General features: G+C 41.2%; 1 protein-coding gene across 1 annotated transcript in view; it reads right to left on the bottom strand.

Annotated features, from left to right (window-relative positions):
• The window catches only part of ARHGAP35 (Rho GTPase activating protein 35), a 144,990-nt gene that overhangs the window by 90,554 nt on the left and 31,956 nt on the right, over positions 1-22,480 (bottom strand). The window contains exon 2 of the mRNA XM_004479064.4: positions 3,224-7,090. Within this exon, the coding sequence (XP_004479121.1) occupies positions 3,224-6,907 (3,684 nt within the window). The 5' untranslated portion in view covers positions 6,908-7,090. The remainder of the gene's footprint in view (positions 1-3,223; positions 7,091-22,480) is intronic.

The following is a 22,480-nucleotide window of genomic DNA, read 5'->3' as shown; positions in this document are numbered from 1 at the left end:
AGAGAACGAATCTAGCAAGTTAGCCGAGGGCTCTGAGTAATCATTCTCTTTCCAGGTCATACAGGCACCTATAGTGTATTTTTTTGTTGGAGTGGTTTACAAGGTTAAGTGCTGAGATAACAGCTAAGTAGCACATAGTGTTAAAAAGTACACAAAAGGAAACAATGCTGGTTCCTCAACTCTTCCGCTAGATGAGAGTTGTTTTCTCCTTTCCTTGAATATACAACTTGTTTGTGCTTACCTTCAAGCCTTTCCTTACCTTATGCCATTTCTTCAAGTCTACTCATTCTTCAGGGTCTAGTTAAATAGTAACAACAGCGAACACTTATCTAGAGGGCAGTATGCTCAGTGTTTAATATGCGTTCTCATTTCATTTCTCACAACCCTATGAGGGAGGTGATACTGGATGTGCAGAGGTAAATCATGTGGCCAAAGTCCAGTGAGGCAATGTGGAGCTGGGATGTGCCTTTAGGCCCTCTGACTGCCAGAGTCCAAGCTACACACTATACAACCTCACCCACCACCAACATGGGATCTCCACCCTGACCAGAGCCCTCCCTGGGCAGACCACCTATTTTCAGTAGCTGTGTCAGTCTTGCTCCCCCAACTGGGAGCTAAGATCTGGGCAAAAAAGGACTGGCCTACAGGAGGTACTAAGTATGTTTTTCATTACCAACTGGAATTGGAGCGTCTGCTGTTCCCTCACTCCAAACAAATAATGTATTGCTTTGTCATGCCAATAAATATCAAAGGCCAGATCCCCACATATGGGCTGGTTTAGCATTCTCTACTCACGGCTCCTTTCCCCCCATATCTTGCTTTTCCAGTAAAACAAGTGTCAGTCTGTGTTCTTAAAGGCAACAATTTTAATGGGAGTAAGCTCCAATAGTGAAGAGAATTAGGCTTTACTTATCTCTGCACTGGGATGACAAAGCAGATACACTCCCTTCAAAGCCTTATTTTCCAAGGCAGGGAAAGACTATTTCACCTTTTACTCACTCTTTCCAAAGGAAACTCCTAAATTGACTTCTGGCACGCTACTGCACTTGGGCCAGAAGTATCATTTATATTTGACTTGAAGAGGTGTGGCCCATATAACTAAAGATAGACAGGCGGGCAAGTCGATCACTTCTTGCATGCTGACCCAGCAATCCAGCATGAGGAAGTTCTAGGTGAGGAAGTGCTCATTACCAGCAGGAATGCAGCTGTCCCAGAGGTTCAGAGTAACCAGCTGTTTTCTGCTGAGCCTACAGTGTGCATTTTTCTTTAAAGCATGGCTTGTTTGGAAATGTGTTTTAAAAGCATCATTTTCAACTAGTATTCAATATGTAGTCAGTCAGAAAAAGAGTTAAAATTCATAGCATGCTATTATTATGCCATCTTCCTAATTCCCAGGTGTGCAAACACCCCCACAAATTAGAAGACTGTCAGTATTTAGATAAGCTATTCAGGCAACAGTCTTTACTGATGTGGAGGAGGAAGAGAAGAAAGTCGAATTTTTCAAAATGTTTGGATTCCAATAACATTAAACAGGATAGCTTTGGGAAAACACTGGGAGGCAAATCAGGCCACTTTCTGGCTTCCTAAATAAGGAATGTTGTTGATGGGTCTGTCTCTTACCAACCTTTGCAGGACAAAATCTGAATGCAGATGAAGGGATACCAGTGTGTATGTGTGTGTGTGGGGGGGGACATAACAAACAAAAAAACAAGCCCAGGGAAAATCAAACAGGAGGAGAAGAATGCCTATGATAATTATATAATATTTAGCATAGAAAGGGGTTGGGGTAGGGTGGCAGACAAGGACACTGTCCTGCCCTTTCAGACACTGAATAGTGTCTGAAAAATTCTGGATGGTCCTGGCCAATGGTGAGAGAAAAGTAAAAACTCTGTATGCCATCACGGAACACAAAGTAGATACACTTTCCTTAGATGGGCCAGGGCACCATGGATTCCTCCACCTCCAAGGGCGCTCCTGACCAATAAGGGCTGCAGATCTGGCCTCCATATTACGTATTACAACATAATTGTTAGCTCTCAAGACAGCCTGAATACTAAATTCTTCTGATTTAAGATGTCTTGTAATTACATAAGTTTTGGGCAATCTTTCTCTCAAGTGTCCCTGAAGTACTTTTAGACAAGTAACTTAAATTCTCTGCTGTTTCATGGTAGGGAGGGGAGCAAAAGCTCTTAATGCCAAGAAATCATTCTGTATATCATAATGCTGGGTTAGGTTATCATATAACACAGTTCAGTTGTGGTGTGTCACCAAGATATCTTTGGAAAACAAAAAGTATCTCTCCCCACTCTGGGGAAAAAAGCAAAGGAGGAAGTTGAGAAACACTTTTTTCTGTTTCAAAGCCTAAGCCCAAGGGGACATGGTACTGCTTACAGAGTTCTGCCCTGCAAACTGTAATTCTATGCAAGATGGAACAGACATCATCTGCTACTGCACTTGGGGCTGTTTCCTCTATACCTGACTGAGAAGAACTGACATTTATAGTGTATACAGTTTACTTTTTCTTTCCCTTTCCTTTCCCGGCCCCACAGTGGTCCCTAAATAAAATCTGCAGCTCTTGCCGATAGCAGTAGTGGCTCACTAAAAGACCAAGTAATAGAGATGGGTGGTGCTCCAATTTTACAATTATGAGACAGGTTTATAACTCACAGTGGCAAGATGCTTATTTTTCCTTTATGCGATGATTTTTGTATGCAAATGAAATAATTATCCAATTTTTCACTAATCTAAAATGCAGCAGCCTTTATAGATCACTTTACTGCCCTTATAAAGTTCAAGGGAAAGAAGGAGCATTTAAGAGATGAATGGATGAAACATAAGAGACAGAGGTATGCAATTTTGGATTCTGGTATTTAAGTACAGGAAAAGCAAATCTGTCATCTGGCTTGGCCACCTGTTAGGACACTGACACATTCCATACTATCTGCTCATTTTGATAATTAACTATTTGAATAAAGACAACTTAGGCTAACTATTCAAGGTCCTAACGACTTGAGAGGTACAAATAATAGTTATCCGAGACACTGCTAACTTTTTTATGCTAAGTTAAATAAAGGATAAATTAACATACACACAAACAGGGCAGTTTTTTCTTTTTTTAACCAGAATAAGATGTCCTTGAAAATCATCATCACCAATCATTTAATTCTTAACTAAAATACTGTGCAAGATGCTCCCATGACTCATCCCTAAATTGGTGTCTTACCTTAGTGTTCCTCCTCAGACTGCGAAGAATATTCCTTCTCCTCGGGTCTTCATCAGTTTCATACGGAATGACAGCATTGTCCCCTTTATAACCTTGGGATGCCTGATCCTCCTCTTTCTTTCGGATGGGCCCTAACTCATCATCACTCCCCACGCTGAAGCTGGTTCGGTAACTGGCAAATCTTCCCAGCCGGGTGCATCTCGTCCTGTACAGCACTGGCTTGCTCACAATGGATACCTTGCGCCCTCGCTCTAGAGAGCTGGTGTCCATCTCACTGTCGGAACCATTCCCACTGCCATTGGACTGAGCTTTGTTGATATTCCGAATAGTGATGATTTTGCCTTGGGTGCTGTCATGGGGAACTGAGTATATGTTTTCTTCTTCATTCCTTGGCTTGACCACAGCATCCATGGGTTCAGCATAATCAGAAGGATCAAACCCATCTGGAGGAAGCCAGGTGCTAGAAGACACAGACTTCCTCTGTCCATCTCTATGACCTTGGTCTAAATAAGACAAATCACCCTTGGTGATTTCAAAATGGACAGGAGGCTTTGGTTTGACTGGTGGAGGTACTTTGTTGTTCAGTTTACTCTCAAAATTACTCATGATGAAAGACAGCCCATCATTTCCCTCCAGTTCCATAGAGAGTTTAGAACAGTCTTTGGACAGAGAGGGCAGTGATGTGTCTTCCCGAAACAGGCTATAAGATGGGGGCTCTATATCCTCTTCCGAATCCTGAAGGTTTGAGTTGCAGAGAGGTGATCCTGCCCGAGGAGAGTTGAACACCTCTTCTGTGGTGCTACAGGCTTCAGCAGCATTATCGTACATATGAGTAGCCTCAATTATGTTCTTTTTCTCCACCACATCTTTAAAAAAAGGGTGAAAGATCTCAAGTTTATGTTGGGGTTGACTACAGGGGATGCTTGTGAACCTTCCATCAATTTCTTGAGCAATCTCCTCCCCCTCAGTCAGCTGTTCCCGACTTAAATCGTTGTCCAGGACATCTATAGCACCATCAGTAAGTGCTACAAGCTGAATGGGGATAATATCCTGCACTTCAGAAAGAAAGGCACGTAACATAGCCAAGGAGGCCTTACGTTTGGCTGAATAAAAAACAATGTACCCATGAACCAATCGGCTTTTTCTGATACTAAACGAGGCATGGTATGAGAGAATGGATAGTTCGATGCGTTTCTTGTGTAGTCCGATTGGTAGTTCAAGTAAAACAGAGTTGTTGCTTCCACAGTGGGAAGACTTACAGGTTTGGGAGTGAAGAATAGGAAAGAGTATGTCATCTGCACTAAAAGGATCTCCACACATCAGACACATAACTATTCGCAGATCAACATCAGCCAAATCTTTGATGCTAGCAGTAGAACCGACCAGGTTTAAGTTACGCTTAGAGTCCAGGAGTCCTTTCAAAACTTGACTAATTTGCTTTTCATTAATGTTGCGTCCATAACCAATGCCAGCAGAAGCAGGGTCAAGAAAGACACATTGAAGCTTGCTAGAAATCTGCTGGCCTTGTTGTATTAAGCTATGCAGGGTCTCTCCACTGGTGTCTCCTCTCTTGTTAACCAAAATTAATGTCAGGGGAAGATGGACCAAATGATTATCTCGCCTGCCAAGTGTTGACTCTCTACTCTTCTCTATACTCTCTACTACATATGACAGAGATTCCTTTGAATTGTAAAGGCAGAGACAGCCGTGGGGCTGAAATGTTGGTGTCTGGAAAGAGTTCACAGGAAGCCTGACATTACCCTCTATTGGCCTCAGGGAAAGCTCATACATTTTACCATCGATCACATACTTGTCATCATTTGTACAAAGAGCTCGAATTTCATTGGCCAACTCTCGGGCAAGGCCATCTTTGCCCAAGATAACCAAGTTGATTCTATCAATATTGGGGTCAGAGAGTGAGTTTTTCTGATTCCGGTCAGATGGTCGGATGAAACGTGAACTAACCAAGTGCTCAATCTTAGCATCCACACAAGCTGGGCAGCTAGGGCATGTTTCCTTTGTCGGGTGGTACACAAAATGAATATGCTTCAGAATAAGGGCATCACGCTCTGCCTGGAGCTTCTGTAATGCTTTAAATCGCTGTTCTTCCCCCAGAACATCCTGAATGACACCCATCTTCTCCTTGCTGGGCTTAGCATCCAGCTCTAGCTCATAAAACAATTCTGAGTATTCCAAAAGCAGCTCCTGAAATTCTTCCTTGGCTTTGTCTATAATTTGCTTCTGGTGTTTGCCATAAATATCCATATATACAGATTCTTCCAGCCATTGGTAGAAATCTTCATTCATAATAAAACTACGGGCCTCTTCCCATGGCTTGCCAGGAGTGATGAACGGAGAGGTCTCCAGGTTTTCTTTAAATGCCCTTCTCATCTCAGCTCTTTTCCTCTCATTCCTCAGCTTTTCTAAGTGAGTCTCGTACAGCTGTTCTGCAGGGACAGTATCCATTAAGTCAAAGGGAATTCGCTCATTTTCCATGTTATCAATGTGGCTGGTGGCATCCCATGGTGTCTCTTCAAGCACAACAAACCACTTTAAGAATTCTGGCTTGGTTTCCAAGAGCTTTTTGGCTTTTATGCAGCTTAGGTGATCTATTTCATCTAGATTTGTTATTAGAGCTTCAAAAGCTAAGGGCAAGGCTGCCAGGTACAGCTTTCGCCGGCGCTCAATATGCTCATGCTTGAGGCGGTGGATATGCTGTAGGAAAAGCTTTTTGGCTTTCTGAGTCCCTTCCAGGTAGACATAGTCCTGGTACTCTGGAGAGGTCTGCATCTTTCGGCTGATACTCAGCCAATTCTCATTGTGATTTTTCACAATGCGACTCACCAGCCACTCATACTTGTCTTTTGCTGTAGCTATCTGCTGACTCTGCTGCTTGAGCGCCTCAAAATAAGGAATGATTTTAGTCTTTCCCCGACTTTTATCAATGAGTTGCACTAAGGTGCTGAAAGCCAAGTCCACATTTACATTGGATCTTGCTGAGGTCTCCACAACCTGGAGGTTCTTTTTGCTTAAGGCAAAAGTATGTGCATCTCTAATGTACCGCTCGACACCCTCATCACACTTAGTCAGGACCACCACTATGGGCTTTTTTGTTTTTGCAAGCTGATTGTAGAGATTAGAGACAAACTTGAGCTGGTCATCAAAGTTCCTATTCATGCCCCTACTGACATCAATACCAAGAAGAAAACCGTCAATAAGGAGCTTTCCATCAGGCATTTGTTTCTGCTCAAAGTCCTGCTCCAGTCCCAGCTGGTCAGTGCAAAAATACATGAGTTTTTCAGCTGATGCAAGCTTGGTTGCAGCAGCTCTCTTAATATACGGCTGCAGAGCTGTGCTACGATGAGGTTGAAAAGTCTGATCATCGATAAATTCAGTCTGCTCCACAATGTGCATTTTACATTCCACACAATCCTCCAGGGAACGGTTAACTTCTCCCCAGTAGAGAAAGTGGTCATTATTGACCACTCGCCCACCAAAGTCACTGGTGCTAAGGACAGAGGTATGGTCCAAGTGAAATTCATCAGCACTAGGGCGCACAAAGCGGTTGCACAGACAAGACTTCCCAATGCCACACTGGCCCTTCTCTTTTTCGGTCCCAGATAATCCCACCACACTGATGTTGTAGGTGGGAATGCGGACATCTTGCTTTCTTGCCATCATCATCGTCGACACATCCTGCCACAATCAACCACTTCTGAGATCAGATTAGTGTTTTCTAGTGGAACTGATGGCTTCCCAACATTATCAGTGTGGGCCAATTGCCCATGCAGCAAAGGTGCCAGGTCCCATGGTGCTTGTACAAGATCAGTTTCGCTGCCTCTCATCATCAAGAGCCAACATTTCTTCCTAGATGGGGAAGAAAAAGAAAACTCATCAACATCATAATTTTGGAACTCAATTTTAGTCAATAAACTATGACAAAAATCTAATTTTTTTAAAAAGGAGGCACCAGGAATTGAACCCAGGACCTTGGACTTTAGACATGGGAATCAGGTGCTCAACCACCAAGCTGTATCTGCTCCCCAGTGACAGCTGGTTTTTTTGTTTGTATGTTGTTTGTTGTTGTTTTTAGGAGGTACTGGTGATCAAACCTGGGACCTGTATGTGGGAAGCGGGTGCACAACCACTTGTGTTACATCCGCTCCCCCCAAAATCAATTTTTTTATTCAAGAAATTCAACAAATGTTATAAACATTTAAATTGCCAGGGCTTATGCTGGGTCAATACAGCAGCGATAGCAGTACACCCAGTGTTGATTGCAGCATTATTCACAACAGCCAAAAGGCAGAAACAATCCAGGTGTCCATTAACAGAAAAATGGATAAACAAAATGTGGTAGAATCACACAATGAAATACTATTCAGCCATAAAAATCAATGAAATTCTACTGCATGCTACTACATGGTGGACCCTGCAGATATCATGTTGAATGACCTAAATCAGACACAAAAGGACAAATATTGTTTGATTCTACTTATACGAAATATCCAGAAAAAGCAAAGTCATAGAAACAAAGTAGATTAGTGGTAACCAGGGGAAGAGGGAAATGGGGATTAAATATTTAACAGGTACAGAGTTTCTGTTTGGGATGACCACACAAAAAAAGATGTAACAGTGAATTAGACCGACTTCTATGAACCCTCAGAGAGTTACAATTTAATGGAGGAAGACACATAAGTAAGTAGTATGCTAAATACTAAAATAAGGATGTGAGTGTTCCTTGGAAAAATAGCTGATTCCAGGGCTAGAGAAGGGTAAGTACAAGATAAGCCTGGAACATCTTGCGCAAGAAAGGAAGGAAATGCTCAAAAAAATGATGGGCATCTCAAGAGGCCATAAAACCCAGTTCAAAGGGGAACCTACTGGTTAAATCTAAGACAATTTCAGCACCAAAATAATTAAGCAAGTAATGAATCATAATCTACTGAAAACATAGGAACTTGAGGTCATAAAACTTGATTAGGGAAAGCAGATTTGGCTCAACTGATAGCCTACCATATGGGAGGCCCAGAGTTCAAATCTGGCCCATGCAGTGCTGATGAGCGCAAGGAGTGCTGTGCCATGCAGGGGTGTCCCCCATGTAGAGGAGCCTGCACACAAGGAGTGCACCCCACAAGGAGCTGCCCCACACGAAAAAAAAAGCATAGCCTGCCCAGGAGTGGAGCCGCACACAGGGAGAGCTGACACAGCAAGACGATGCAATGAAAAGAGACACAGATTCCCAGTGCCACGACAAGAATGCAAGCGGACACAGAAGAATACACAGCGAATGGTACAGAAAGTAGACAATGGGGGGGGGGGCGGGGGAAGGGGAGAGAAATAAATAAAAAATAAACCTTAAAAAAAAAAAAACTTGATCAGGCAAGAAATCATAAATGGATGCTAAATCTAGGGGGGGCGGATTTTAATGAGGAATAGGATATTTGCACAGAACCCAAGTGTCTTCCAACAGACTACTTTTTAGTTGCAAGGGAGGAAAAAAAAAACACACCTCAGTTATTCTGCAGTGGAGAAAATGGCAACACCTCAATGTGGCAATCAAAATTAGCATCTCCAATGAGGGCTAGAAGGACACTGTGTGTCTCTAGATGCGATACCCAGAGGAGGCCACAACATCACTGCACAGCAATATGGCCTAGAATGCATAACTTCAATCTAATCACGAGGAAACATCAAATGCAAAATGAGGAACATTCTATTAAAAAGAAAACATATAACGTGTTTGTGGTGATAAATGCACAACATTGTGGTTATACTAAAAGTCATTGATTATACTTTGGATAGATCATATGGTATGTGAATATATCTCAACAGAACTGCTTAATGAATAAATAATTGTGCAAGAGTAGCCAAAAATGGTAGCTATGTACAGCAGGGGAAACAGAGATTGAGAGGTGAAGAATTTTCTTGTTTGTTTGTTGTTTATTATTACTGAAATAATGAAAATGCTCCTAATAAGGACTGAAGAGATGAATGTACAACTATGTGATTATACCAAATACCACTGATTGTACACTTTGGAGTAATTGTAAGCTTTATTAATACATACCAATGAAACGGATTTGCTTAAAAAAAAAAAAAGCTGATATATACCATATATCTAATGGAAAAAAAAAGTAGGAGGTGCAGTTTTTTTTTTTAAACTGTCAATGTCACTATAGACAAAGAGTGGTTGTGTAAATGTTCCAGATTAAACGATACCAAAGAGACATCATAACTAAATGCAATTACCTGGCCCAAAACTGGATCTTGTACTGGAGGGGAGTATGTGTGTTGGGGGCAGGGGGAAACCTTTATAAAGGACATCAATTTAAGCCACTTTAAAAGAGTTTGGATTCTTTCCCGAAAGCAATGGGGAACCACAGAACATGGCTGAAAAGTGGAACCTACCTAAAGTTTTAACAGCTGAAGTAATGAAATGTTATTAAGATGTCTTACAAAGCCTTTAGCAACTCTCCAGCTGAAATAACTAAAATATGTAGTCTTTGGCTGCCTCTACATAAATGGTCTTCTGGCTGTGCTGTTTATACTGCACTGCCGTTTACTTACACGTTCAAATACACTGCAATTGCTGAACCTGAATCCAAATGAACAGTTTCCTGTGACAACTACAAAGAGGAGAATTTAAAATAAACAGAGCAGTTTTCTTCTGAATCTCATTTATGCCTGGTAAGAGGAACCTTGCATTTCTACAAACTTAGTATCTTTGGGTGAGTCAGTCTCCCAAGAAATGCTACAAGTCAGACAAACCCATGTCATTCTCTCTGACTGCTAAAGGGGGCAGCAAATGGGAAAGCACAGTTGTCCCCGACGATAACCTCAAAAGGTCACAGATCTTTTCCAAACATCCATATCTTCCTTTGATGACCCAGAAAGTCAAGCCCTCTTTAGAAACCAAATGTGGCTAGACGTGCAATCTGAAAATTGTTTGACCATTTTTTTAAAGGAAAATTTCAACGAGGGTAAGCACTGGACTCCAAATAACATAACAGCAGGATCCTAAAGATGCCAATTTCCAGATTTCAGCAGAAACAAGTGTGGTAACTATGGGAAAAAGAAAAAAGAAACCTTTCCCATCCTCCACTTCCTTAGGTGATTGCTTATCTAAACAAAATTATATGATGCTTATGAACACCTAAAGCCTATTTACATACATCCTCTGAAATATGTAAACAAAAAAGATTTGCACAAAATCAAAATGCCTTCGCACATTATTCTGAGTACATAGATAAAAATTTTGTTTCAACCCATAAAGAAACTCAGGTTTAACAGAGCCTCCCATAGCAATGTTGATGCAGGTCAAGGAGGCCCAAGTCAGACAGAGTCATTCTCTATCAAATCCTCATACCAGGGTCTGGCAGATCTCAAGGCCACCCACTTGACAAATCTTAGAAGTGCAACTTGGCGAAATGGGTACTACTTCAAATGACAGCTGCATACAGCTAGCAAGTCGCCTTTTGTGACTCAATTATTCTCTGTAAAGTGGGTCTAATAACCTATCCTTTCAAAGAAACCTCAGAACAAAAATAAAAACCAACCTGCTCTAATAAGAAATAGAGATATCAGCTCAATTTTCAACTAGACTAAAATGTATTCAACACCTTGTTTAGTTATAAGATTTTAATGGCATGATTCTCTAATCCATTCAAGTCAAAGTCTCCTTTTTCTGAAGGCTGCTAAAGAAAAGAAAGGAACATTCCTAACTCAGGAATGTAGCAATTAGTATTTTAAACCCAGAATGTTGCTAACTGACTAAACTCAAAAAGTTATAAGAAATGAGAATTAGTTGGCATGGGAGTGGTTAATTTTTAGATACCTGGTAACTTTCCACTCGTTAGACACCTAATAGGTTCCCTGGTACAAGTACATTCTTCTTAGCTTTGATGTCTGGATAATGCAGTTTTATTAGTTCCTCAATTGGACTGAATTACACGGTAAACAAAGACTGTTATAAATCTAAAAACGGTATCTAACACTTGGTTTAAAGGAAATAACCTTAAGTGCTTAGTCACAAGCACGTTCAATTTTTCTTAAGAGGTGGGTAAAAAAAAAAAAAAATTAGCTGAATCACTAAATTTAATGATCTGAACGGCACAAAAAAAAGAGAAAGTAGGAGACAGGGCATGCCCAAGACTTTGTAATGTATTTAGAATTTATATCTGATGGGAACTAGTGTTTTTAGTGGGCAACTAAGCTACTCAAACCGCAAAACCTGAACGTCCATTCTAATAGTTTGCCAATACTAATCCTTTTAAAACTGAAGAGTTGCAATAGAAGAGAGGAAAAGTATCTTTTAAAACAGTCAGTCCTTTTATCTTTGAGCTTTACAGAACAGCTTGTATTAGAAGAATAAAAACACACAACCCAGGATTTCGTTTCCCATTTTATACCTTAACTACTTTAGGAAAGAAAATACTTCAGGAGTATTTTCAATTATTTGTCACAAATATATGCTGTAATAAAACAATGTAAACATTCAAGTACTGTTTTAGAACTTATCACCAGGCTTCCAGAGTTGTTTGTTTGATTTGTCTAACCAAGACACCAATTCCCCCATCCCAGAGTGCCTCAACTGGAAGGTAGAAGACATGTTTTCTTTTGTAACACTTGTACAAATGCCCAGGACAATACAGTACACATTTTCTAGGACACCAAAATGCCACTGAGATCCCAGTATTACTACCGTGCTACAATTTTACCAATAATAGCTCTATCAAAATATGCCTGGAAATTTGTGTATGAACCTCCCATCCCAGCAACCTCACCCCCTTCCCCAAAAGGAAATGTTCCGGAACACCCCCCAAGACAGAGCCTACTACCACTATCCATAGCCAAAATTACTGTCTCCACCTATAAGAATATTCAACAATTTATGAAAACCCATTTAGCTTCAGACTACCATATATAGAATACCCTCAACCTGTAACACTATAAGAAACAATTTCATAGGAAGTCGCTAGCAAGGAAGGTAAAAAACATTTGTTACTATTATTTTTCTTAACCCCAATAAGGGGAAAGGAATGGGAATAAAACATTGTAACTAACAGAAAACAAAAAGCATTTTCTAAACCTCCTTAATGCCTCAGACTTCTCAATACCTTAAACTTCCAAGTCGGCTTTCAAAGCTATGAATAACCATTAGCAGCTGGTTAAAATGTTAGCTTAAGTAGACAAATGATAAGACTTATAACTATTGGGAAAGAGGAGGAGGCAAAAGGAATCAATCTAAATAGGAAGTATTTTCCCTGTGAGTTTTCCAAAGGAATTTATTTTTCAAAAGCACTAGCAAGGTTGGGATAAACAGCTCCAATAAGAGAACACTACTCCCCAGTCTACTGAACCACTACACTTACATAACATTCTTTAAGAACCCAATGCTTCCATTTTCATATTAATATACTTTAAAATAAATTTTCTAAGGTTTTTGTTTTTCCTTTTGAATAAAGGCAAAAAACGAAGAAGTTAGATGTGGAGTCCAAGGTCTTTATTATTCATTCATCTGCAAACTCCAGATGAATTTACAGAAGCTTAAAGTTAGTGATATGTAAAAATAATGTGACAGGACACTTAGCTGTAAACAGGAATCTATAATCTTTTTTGAACCTGAGATACAGAGAAAGTCGTCATTTCCTTGTGTGTGATCTGTATCAGAATCTGAAGCAAGCCCTCATTCTACTCATCTCTTTACTACATGAGAAGTGTTTTATGAAATGCCTACATCGACACAAGCAGCACAACAGAGCCTCTAAAACTGAGCAAAGGAGAAAGGGCCCACTTGATGGCCCAGGTATAGAACAGGTAAAGTTCCCACTCCCTTCATAATATTTCAGAAGGGTTAACCTTTCTTGTAAGTACTCTAGTCTTTAATCTTTAGAATTGAGAATTAAACTGTCCATTAACCAAATCAAGTAAGCATTTATAGAGCTATGGCAAAGTGACAAAAGAAAGAAAAACGTGACACTATCCTTATAAATTACTGGAGATATATTTATACTTAGAAGTACCACCGCATTCTAAGTACACAAAAGGATATGAATGGGAGTGAAAGTGGCCCAAGTGATTAGGTGCCTCCCTCCCACATGGGAGGCCCCGGGTTCCATTCCAGGTGCCTCCTAAAAAGAAGATGAGCAGACAGCAACACAAACAACTGGGGAGGAGATAGATAGATAGACAGACAGACAGATAGATAGATAAATAGATAGATAGATAGATAGATAGATAGATGGCATGAATAACTGTGACACAAAGGAAAAGGCACAAGACATGTTTTGGGACAGACTTGAAGAGTTTTCATGCATAGGAGATAGAAAACTAGCAGGGCAGCCAGAAGTTAGACTACAAACAGACCTGTATTTTTACCTGTAAGAATCTAATATGGGAAAGCGGACTTGGCCCAGTGGTTAGGGCATCCATCTACCACATGGGAGGTCCGCGGTTCAAGCCCTGGGCCTCCTTGACCCGTGTGGAGCTGGCCCATGCGCAATGCTGATGTGCGCAAGGAGTGCCCTGCCACGCAGGGGTGTCCCCGCATAGGGGAGCCCCACACGCAAGGAGTGCGCCCCGTAAGGAGAAAGTGCTGCCTGCCCAGGAATGGTGCCGCACACACGGAGAGCTGAAACAACAAGATGACACAACAAAAAGAAACACAGATTCCAGCACCGCTGACAACAACAGAAGTGGACAAAGAAGATGCTGCAGCAAATAGACACAGAGAAAACCGGGGCAGGGCGGGGGGGAGAGAGAATAAATAATTTTTAAAAAAAAGAATCTAATATGAAAACAATCTCTTGCCCCACTGATGTCATTTTTGGTAACATGAATTCCTCACCCTACACATGAACACACTCTAAGGAGTTGATCTTCTTACATAAAACAAAACTCCATTTGAATATAGCAATTGTTTACCTTTCAGTCCCATGCAAATTAAAATAACTTGAGGCGGGGTGAAAATCATGGATTTACAAAGGAAACAAAGGGCAAATGGTATCTGGCCAGCATAGCACTGCAGTTGCTCCCACTACTATAGGCTACAGACACCTACTCCTTTCCTGTGTGGGAGGGGAGGATTTCCTTATAGCCACAAAATCTAACTATATCCCTAGGGCTCTGGGTACAGGAAATCTCTAAAATGGGTCATTTGGATCTTTGGAAAGAAAGACTGACTTGAGTATTTAACCATCTGGTCTTCAAACACGTAATCTCATGCAACAGATGGACTATTCTTGAACACTGGGTATGTGCACTCAGCTCCCACCATACACCTCTATAAACTCAACATACGTACTCTCCAGAGTCCAATGAGGAAAAACACAAAAGGATCAAAAGATTTTCAAGGACTAATAACTCAGAAGTCTGTTCTGAAAATAATCTGGCCTAAAATTAATATTTTAAAGAGCAGCTATGAAAGAATTCTCTGACATTCCATTCATGATTTTAGCAATATTTCTTCCCTCCCCGTTCAATTTGCTTCCCCCCCCCCACCCCCAAGTTCTGGTAAAAGTACCTCTGAGAATTTCAGAGTTAAAAAACAGAACCATGCTGCTATCTCACCATTCTGGCCAGCCCACACTAAATAAGCAAGCAGCCCATTTTTCATCCTGACACAGTTCTCATGCTTTAAGGCAAGCAGAACTCTACAAACCAGTTCCAAAGAAACAAAATTTCTAAGCCAACTGTTCACTAGATGAAATCAAATTCCCTTGATGAATGAAAGGGGTTGCAAAGCAAAAGTACTTCCTTAAACTTTATCCTCAGCAGCTTTCTACCAGGTAGCTATGGAGTTCTAATCAAGCTATGTGATCACAGCACAAAGCAACTATAAACAAAGACAAAATCAAAAGCTGAGAAATCTTTCTTACTCATGCAGAGTAATTACTCTGGATTACCTATATTAAGAAAAAAAAAGGACAGGGCTTCTGATAAACTGTAAAAGTATTCTACCCTAAAGCAAATGTAAAAAACCAAGGCAAATTCAGAATTGAAGGCACTCTAACAAACCTAGTTACTACAATATGTCCAGCCATTAGCACAGTGAGCTGAAATTCCTACCAAACCAAAATATAAAACAGGAGCTGAGCCTTACCTGTGAAATTTCTGGTAGTAAGACTAATTTTACACTGATTTTTGAAATGGTAAATAAAACCTGTAAAATTACTTCTGAAGTTGCTTCTGAGCACTTACCTATTTTGTTAAAAAAAAAAAAAAAAACTTCTTGGGAAACAGCTGTGGCTTAAGCAATTGAGCTCCCGTTTACCATATGGAAGGCCTGGGTTCCATCCCCAGGATCTCCTGGTAAAAAAAGAATAAAAAAAAAAAAGGTGTCCCAGACCTGCACAGCCTGGAAAGGCCAAGGCCACTGCACAGCAAAGCAATGCACCAAAAAGACAAAGACACAACCAGATAGAAAAAAAAATTATCAGTAGAAAAAGTTATTTTTGAAAGAGCATTCTCCATAAAAATTCATCTGAATATGCAAGAAAAGTGGAAAGAGCATCCCAAGATGAATATTTCTTGCAGAAAGGATGGTACTGAAGAATCAGGTATTTTTGTGAATTTGGAAAAATATGTCAGCTTTTTTCCAAGACCAACAGTAAGCCTTCCTATTCCCCCAATGGCATTTTAAGATGACAGGAGGATTTCAGCCCAGTATTTCCAATGATTCCTCACGAGTCATCTGCATTATTCTACATATTGCCAGTTATAAAACAGGTTACTGCAAGTAACAAAAGTTATACCATATGCCTAAAATTTAATAAAAAGAACAGCTACTTTTTATTTTACCTAATGCACCTTTATGAAGCTACGGATAATGGTCACACGGAAGCAGAAGAAACAGAACCAACTTTTTTTTTTTTTTAAGATTTATTTATTTATTTATTTCTCTCCCCTCCCTGCCCACCCCGGTTGTCTGCTCTCTGTATCTATTTGCTGCATCTTCTTTGTCCGCTCTTGTTGTGAGCGACACGGGAATCTGTGTTTCTTTTTGTTGTGTCAGCTCTCCTTGTGTGAGGCACCATTCCTGGGCAGGCTGCACTTTCTTTTGTGCTGGGCGGCTCTCCTTACGGGGCGCACTCCTTGCGCCTGAGGCTCCCCTACGCAGGGGACACACCTTGGTGGGACGGCACTTCTTGCGCACATCAGCACTGCGCATGGGCCAGCTCCACACGGGTCAAGGAGGCCCGGGGAGAATCAACTTCTAAATTCAGCAAATTTTAGTAGGGAACAATTTGGACCATAGATTAAAAACGAATTTAGGATTCACTCTAGCAAAAATCAACACTTATATTCATCCTCTCCATTTTCTTGCCTCCATATTTACTTAAATGCATGTCTTGTTTCAAATTAAGTTTAAAGCAGAGGTATGAGATAGATGAAAAAATGAACAGTTAAAATAGCTGTCTGGGATCAGCACAAAATTGTGCCACAGGGCTCAATTTATCATACTTGGAAATCTGCTAAATCAGGGTATTTATCCCTATCTTCTAGAGGAGATGACTATATGAGTTAACATATTTAAAACAAATTGGGGGGGAGCAGACAGATGTGGCTTAGTGGCTAAGCACCTGTTTCCCATGTACGAGGTCCTGGGTTCAATCCCCTGTACCTCCTAAAAAAAATAAAATAAAATAAAATAAAACAAACAGGATTGTCTGAATAAATGATGTTATAAGTATCATTACCAAAAAGCTTTTTGAAGAAAACTATTATTTCATATTCAGATATTTATCACCTCAATATATGAAAAGTAGATTTCAGGTTCCTGCTTTGAGAATAGGAAAGGAGATGTGACAGAAAAAGAACAAAAATGGAGCTTTTGTTCTATTTCTTGACTCAGGTGCTGGTTGCATGGGTGTTTACTTCATAATTGTTCCTACTATACATGTTTTAGACACTTTTTTCTCTAAAGCTGTTAAAAAGGTTACAATTCAGAGAAATGAAACTCAAGTGCACACAGCCCATTCTCTCACCAATACAATGCATTCTCCCTGTCCCCTGCAACAAGCACCTGCCTGGGGTCGGGTCACCTGGTTGACTCTAATCCTCATTCTGGCAGGGGTGAGAGGTGGGGGTGGGAGTTGAGAAGTGGGGGGCAGGTAGCCAGGGCGGGGAGCAGTACTCTTCAGGTCCTGGGTGTAGCAGGCAGCCCTTCAGGTCAATGGAAAAGGCTACTCTGCCGGCAGGACATCAGACCTTCCAGTCTCCCTTCAACCAGAGATAACTCCAAAATTCAGAGAACTTTGTGATTTACATGCTTAGCATCATGCTGCCTTGTACATTCTAATTCCCAAGCTTTTGCCAAATGACAGGAGTCAAAAAGAGCCTCCTAAGCTGTGCCCCAAACCCCTTCTCTTCCTTTCATTCATTAAACCAACACAGATTATTAACTACTGACAGAAAAGAAATAGCTAGTTACAGATGGAGCCAGGTCTCCTCCCTCCCACCCTTAGCTTCCCAAGGTGTCATCCTTACACTTTAAGGTACTGACCTAGTCAAAAGAAAGGAAGAGGGAACACAAGGCACCTATGTCAGGGAGTCTGGCATGGCTGGAATGTCTGGGTTCCAGAGACATAGAGGATGGGGAGAGGTAGGGGTCAAGTCCGTGGAGGGCCCTGGAACACTAAGGAGAGTCTGGACTTAATATTCTGTATTGCTCAGAGAAACCACAGAAAGTTTCTGAGTAAAAATGCCTTGGCCAAAGGTTATTCTGAAAGAAGTTCACACACTCACTCACGGTCTTCCCTTCATATGTTCTGTCCGACCTACTATTTTACCCTCACCCACGGGGTAAATGCGTCCCACGTAAAGGCTAATTCAAACCTGGTCATAATAAGCACCATTAAATACAACTGCTTATGAAGGAAACATAACACAGAGGTAGTGTAAGGTGCTCCTTTGGAAAGCCTTGTCATGGCCGTCTTTGTAATTTACCAGTGGCTCACAGGAAGCAGCTGAGGGCCAGATTCTTTCTGACTGTGCTCAAGGCTATAGTTTCCTTCCCATACTTAAACCACTCACCCTGTCAAGGGAATCTGCCAAGGGGAAAGGGCAGATAAATATGATACAAATTCTGAAGAACACTGGCCAATTTGTAAAAAATTCCTAAGATCCTTCTTGGAATCAACAACTAAAAGGACTTCTAGATGAACGTGCATCTGTTTTCTCTCCAAATAAAACAGCAAGTACATATATTAGCGGTCAGCCCCACCCCCTCCTGGAATAGCATAGGAAGCTGAAGCAGAGAAGGAAAGCTAGTTGTGTACACACAGAAAGCTGCTATCAACCCTGAACTCTAATCAAGGTCTCTTTTCCACTTCCCACCCGGATCCCAGTGCTATTTCTACACTGCATTCTCTGACCTGAATAGGCAGGCAGAGATAAGATTAATCAAGGTCCTAGAATCACAATGACTAGGAAGGCCCTGTATGATGACATGCATATTTGTTTTGTTAATTCACAACTTTTACTATACACTTATTTATGTATGTTCATGTATGAATGATAGACTTCAGTAAAATTAGAAAAAAAAAAAAAGGCCAGGAAGGGGACAAAAAAGTGACATTCAGAAGAATCATTTAATATAGCAATAATCCTGCCCCATACTATATATAAACTTCCATGAGTTTCTGCTCTATTTTCTATGTAGCACCTACCTACCATCTACCATTTGAAGGTAAATTTCAAACTATAAAAATTACATATCTAAAAATAAATTATTTGAGATCATATGAAGAATTTCATAAATGGCATTCTGTAAAATGCTAGTTTAATGATTTTCCCTTAGAAAACAGACAAAAATAGTAACTAGTTTCTCCTTATCAACTATCATTCCTTAGAAAGTGCTGGGCCAGTCTTGTTTACATGAAGAACAATGAGTCACCTCTTTTTTTTGTTGTTTTCTCTTTCTTTTTTTTTTGTTAATGAATTGCCTCTTATCACTACTTCACCCTTCAGACTGAAGGAGAAAAACACGTCCAGCCTACTCTGCCACAACAGCTATTCCATCTGCTCGAGGAATCACCTTAACTTCATTTGTTTAGCTGCCATACAGGAAACCATGTTTCCTTGCCCAAATTATCAAAAACATACTCTGCTCCACTGTCCTACCAAGCTCCCCATCAGGTAACAACATGCCATTCTCAGTTACGTGTGCACAAAATGCCCCCACTGCGTCATCAACCCACTGAGAGGTTCCCTAGGTGGCCTCACTTCCCAATCCCCAGGTCACACAGAGCCTCTAGGAGGAACAGAGGGCAGTTACCATCTTTTGAAGTCTTAAAATCAAAGGACAGGGAAGTGATTGTGGCTCAACTGATAAGAGCGTCTGCCTACCATATGGAGGGTCCAGAGTTTGATACCCAGGGCCTCCTGACCCGTGTGGAGCTGGCCCATGCGCAATGCTGCCTGTGCACAAGGAGTGCCGTGCCACGCAGGAGTGCCCCCACATAGGGGAGCCCCACGTGCAAGGAGTGCGCCCTGCAAGGGGAGTTGCCCCATATGAAAAAAGCGCAGCCCGCCCAGGAGTGGCACCACACACAGGGAGAGCTGACACAGCAAGATAATGCAACAAAAAAAAGCGACACAGTTTCCTGGTGTCGCATGACAAGAATGCAAGTGGACACAGAAGAACACACAGCGAATGGACACAGAGAGCAGACAACAAGGGGGAAGGGGAGAGAAATAAATAAAATAAATCTTAAAAAAAAAAAATCAAAGGACAAAAAAGAGCTATTGCTAATTTCTAACTCATCAGGAAGAATGGAATAGAAACGTATGCTCCATTACAAAAATCTTATTAGCAGACCTAGCTTTGCCTACCCACAGCATCTCTCTGTTAAAAATCTTAAATGAAACAGGTATAATATGTTAATGATTAAGTGACTAATACAGTCTGCATAATGAAGAGAGGACTTGGGGGTGGGAGGACGGGGTGGCTAGACCTAGTGCAGGAGTTCTTAACAAGGGGTCCATGAGCTTGAATTGGAATTCAAAAAAATTGTGGGGACATGATGGTGTGGGTGTGATATATTTATTAAATAATACACAGTATAGTGTGGACTTAGGAAGGGGTCCGTGGTTTTCACCTGACTGGCAAAGGGGTCCGTGGAACAAAAAAGGTTAAGAACCCCTGACCTAGCGCCGTCATTCCTGCATACATCTTTGCAACTCCTCCAGACCACTCACGTGCCCCGCAAGCTGTCTGTTATTTCTACTTTCAGCTCAGAAAACCCAGTGTGGAAGAAGGTCTGTCAGGAGTCTAATTCTGCTGTCTGTAAAATGACAATCCCTTCTGGCTATTAACTCTCCTCAGGAGCCCAGGTGTGGGACTGCAAACTCAGAGACCCTGGTACCAAATGCCAAACCTCACACACCATTTGGTCTTCTTCATTAAGGACATCATAGGTTACACTCCGATGAAGAGACAGCGCACACTTTCCTGAACTCCTTTTGCCCAGTGAATCCTATACGACAGAGTAAGGTCAGGTTTCTCTCACTGGTCTTGTTTATTTGTTTGCTTGGGGGTTTTTTTGTAATAACTTGTCCTTGAATTTACATATTTCCCCTTGAATCTACATATTTTTCCACTGTCATATTTAAAAGATGAGAGCTGCCCATTTCAAATTAAATGTACGATAATTTGGTCTCATATTTTCAAGTTCATCAGTAAGCCTTTCTATTCCCTTGAGTTCAAAAAAATTAGGCCACTCAATTCCATTTTCCATATTGGCTATTTTATAGAGAGCTCCACACAACCACTGGAGTCATGGGAGCTAAAAGTCAAGTCAGGTGCACTGTGCAGGCAACTGGGCTCTAAAGCGGTCAGTCCACATTCCACACCCTTAAGGCTGCAGTGAGCAGATGTCACCAGCAGGACACAGCCTTCCACACAGCCTTCTCACACCCCTTCCCCATTCGCCCCAACCAAAACCCATATTCCCACAGGTGCAAACCTCACTCTATAATCTAACACAGCAAGGCTACTGTTGTCTGGAGTAAAGTTTTATATACGTTTGACTCTAATTAAAGTCCATTCGATTTTAAGAAATTAATAAAAAGGTCATAAACCTGTATCACTCCACAAGAATGCCAAGAATGCTAAATACCCAACTAATATTCTTCCAAAGTGACCTTTATTAAGGGCTGTGTCTTCTACTTGTTAGGAAGCAAAAATATTCCTACCTATCACAGGCTCCTCAACTTAGTTTTAAAAAGTAAAGGCAAATGAAAAGCCTGTTCCAAGTGATCAAATCAGCTCAAATTTCTACAGCAAAAAGTACAAACAATCTCAAAAATGGCAAAATCCAAGTTTAAAAAGCTACTTTCAGTGCCAAATGACTCAGAAAAATTCTGAGAAAAGTAATATTAACATTTTAGTGGTAGAACCCCTGGAGAGTAGCCAAGAGGCCTGGACACTTTCCCTAGCTAGTTCATTAAATCTTGCAGCAGGGAGAAGAGGCATACACAGAATACAGAAGTTAAATGGTATGTCACAGCCAAGCTATCTTGACAGACTTCATCCACCAGCAGGGTCACTGGACAATGATGTTCTTCAAGGGGACAGGTAAGTCTCTTGGGGATAATGATAACCTGAGTGTATGCGATTATAATCAGATTGATGATAATCACCCCTACCCTGGAACGGACACTCAAACAGCTGAGAAAGAGAACATATCTGCTGCCAGGGAAGCTAGATCACTTGGGTGCCCACAGTCTCACGTGTCCTTCCCACATCTACTCTTGTTTCCTGCAGTTCATACTCTGAGGAGCAGTAAGTTATCTTTATTTATGTTTTTAGGAGGTACCTGGGATTGAACTTGGAACGTTACACATAAGAAGCAGGCACTCAACCACTGAGCTACACCTGCACCCCGCAAGTTAACTTCTAACAGCACAGATCTGATTCTGTCAATCCCCTGCTTACAATCCTTCAGAGGTTCCCTTTGCTCTATGTTAAAATCCAAGTCTTAGCATAACCTGTCAGTCCCTATATGATCTCATCTCCACCATTCTACCTTTTTCTGACCAGGCTCTAGCCACTGTGGCTTTCACTCCATTAGCTAGATACCCTCATTCATTCATTCTCATTTATCCATCCATTTATTTAACAAAAAGTTATTGGAGGGAAGCGGATGTGGCTCAACTGATAGAGCGCCCGCCTACCATATAGGAGGTCCAGGGTTCGAACCTAGGGTCTCCTGACCCGTGTGGTGAGCTGGCCACACGCAGTGCTGCCATGTG

The sequence above is a fragment of the Dasypus novemcinctus genome, chromosome 18 (genome assembly GCF_030445035.2).
Source record: "Dasypus novemcinctus isolate mDasNov1 chromosome 18, mDasNov1.1.hap2, whole genome shotgun sequence".
Classification (NCBI taxonomy): Eukaryota; Metazoa; Chordata; class Mammalia; order Cingulata; family Dasypodidae; genus Dasypus; species Dasypus novemcinctus.
The sequence above is the reverse complement of the archived record's forward strand: the minus strand, read 5'-3'. Positions and strand labels throughout refer to the sequence as shown.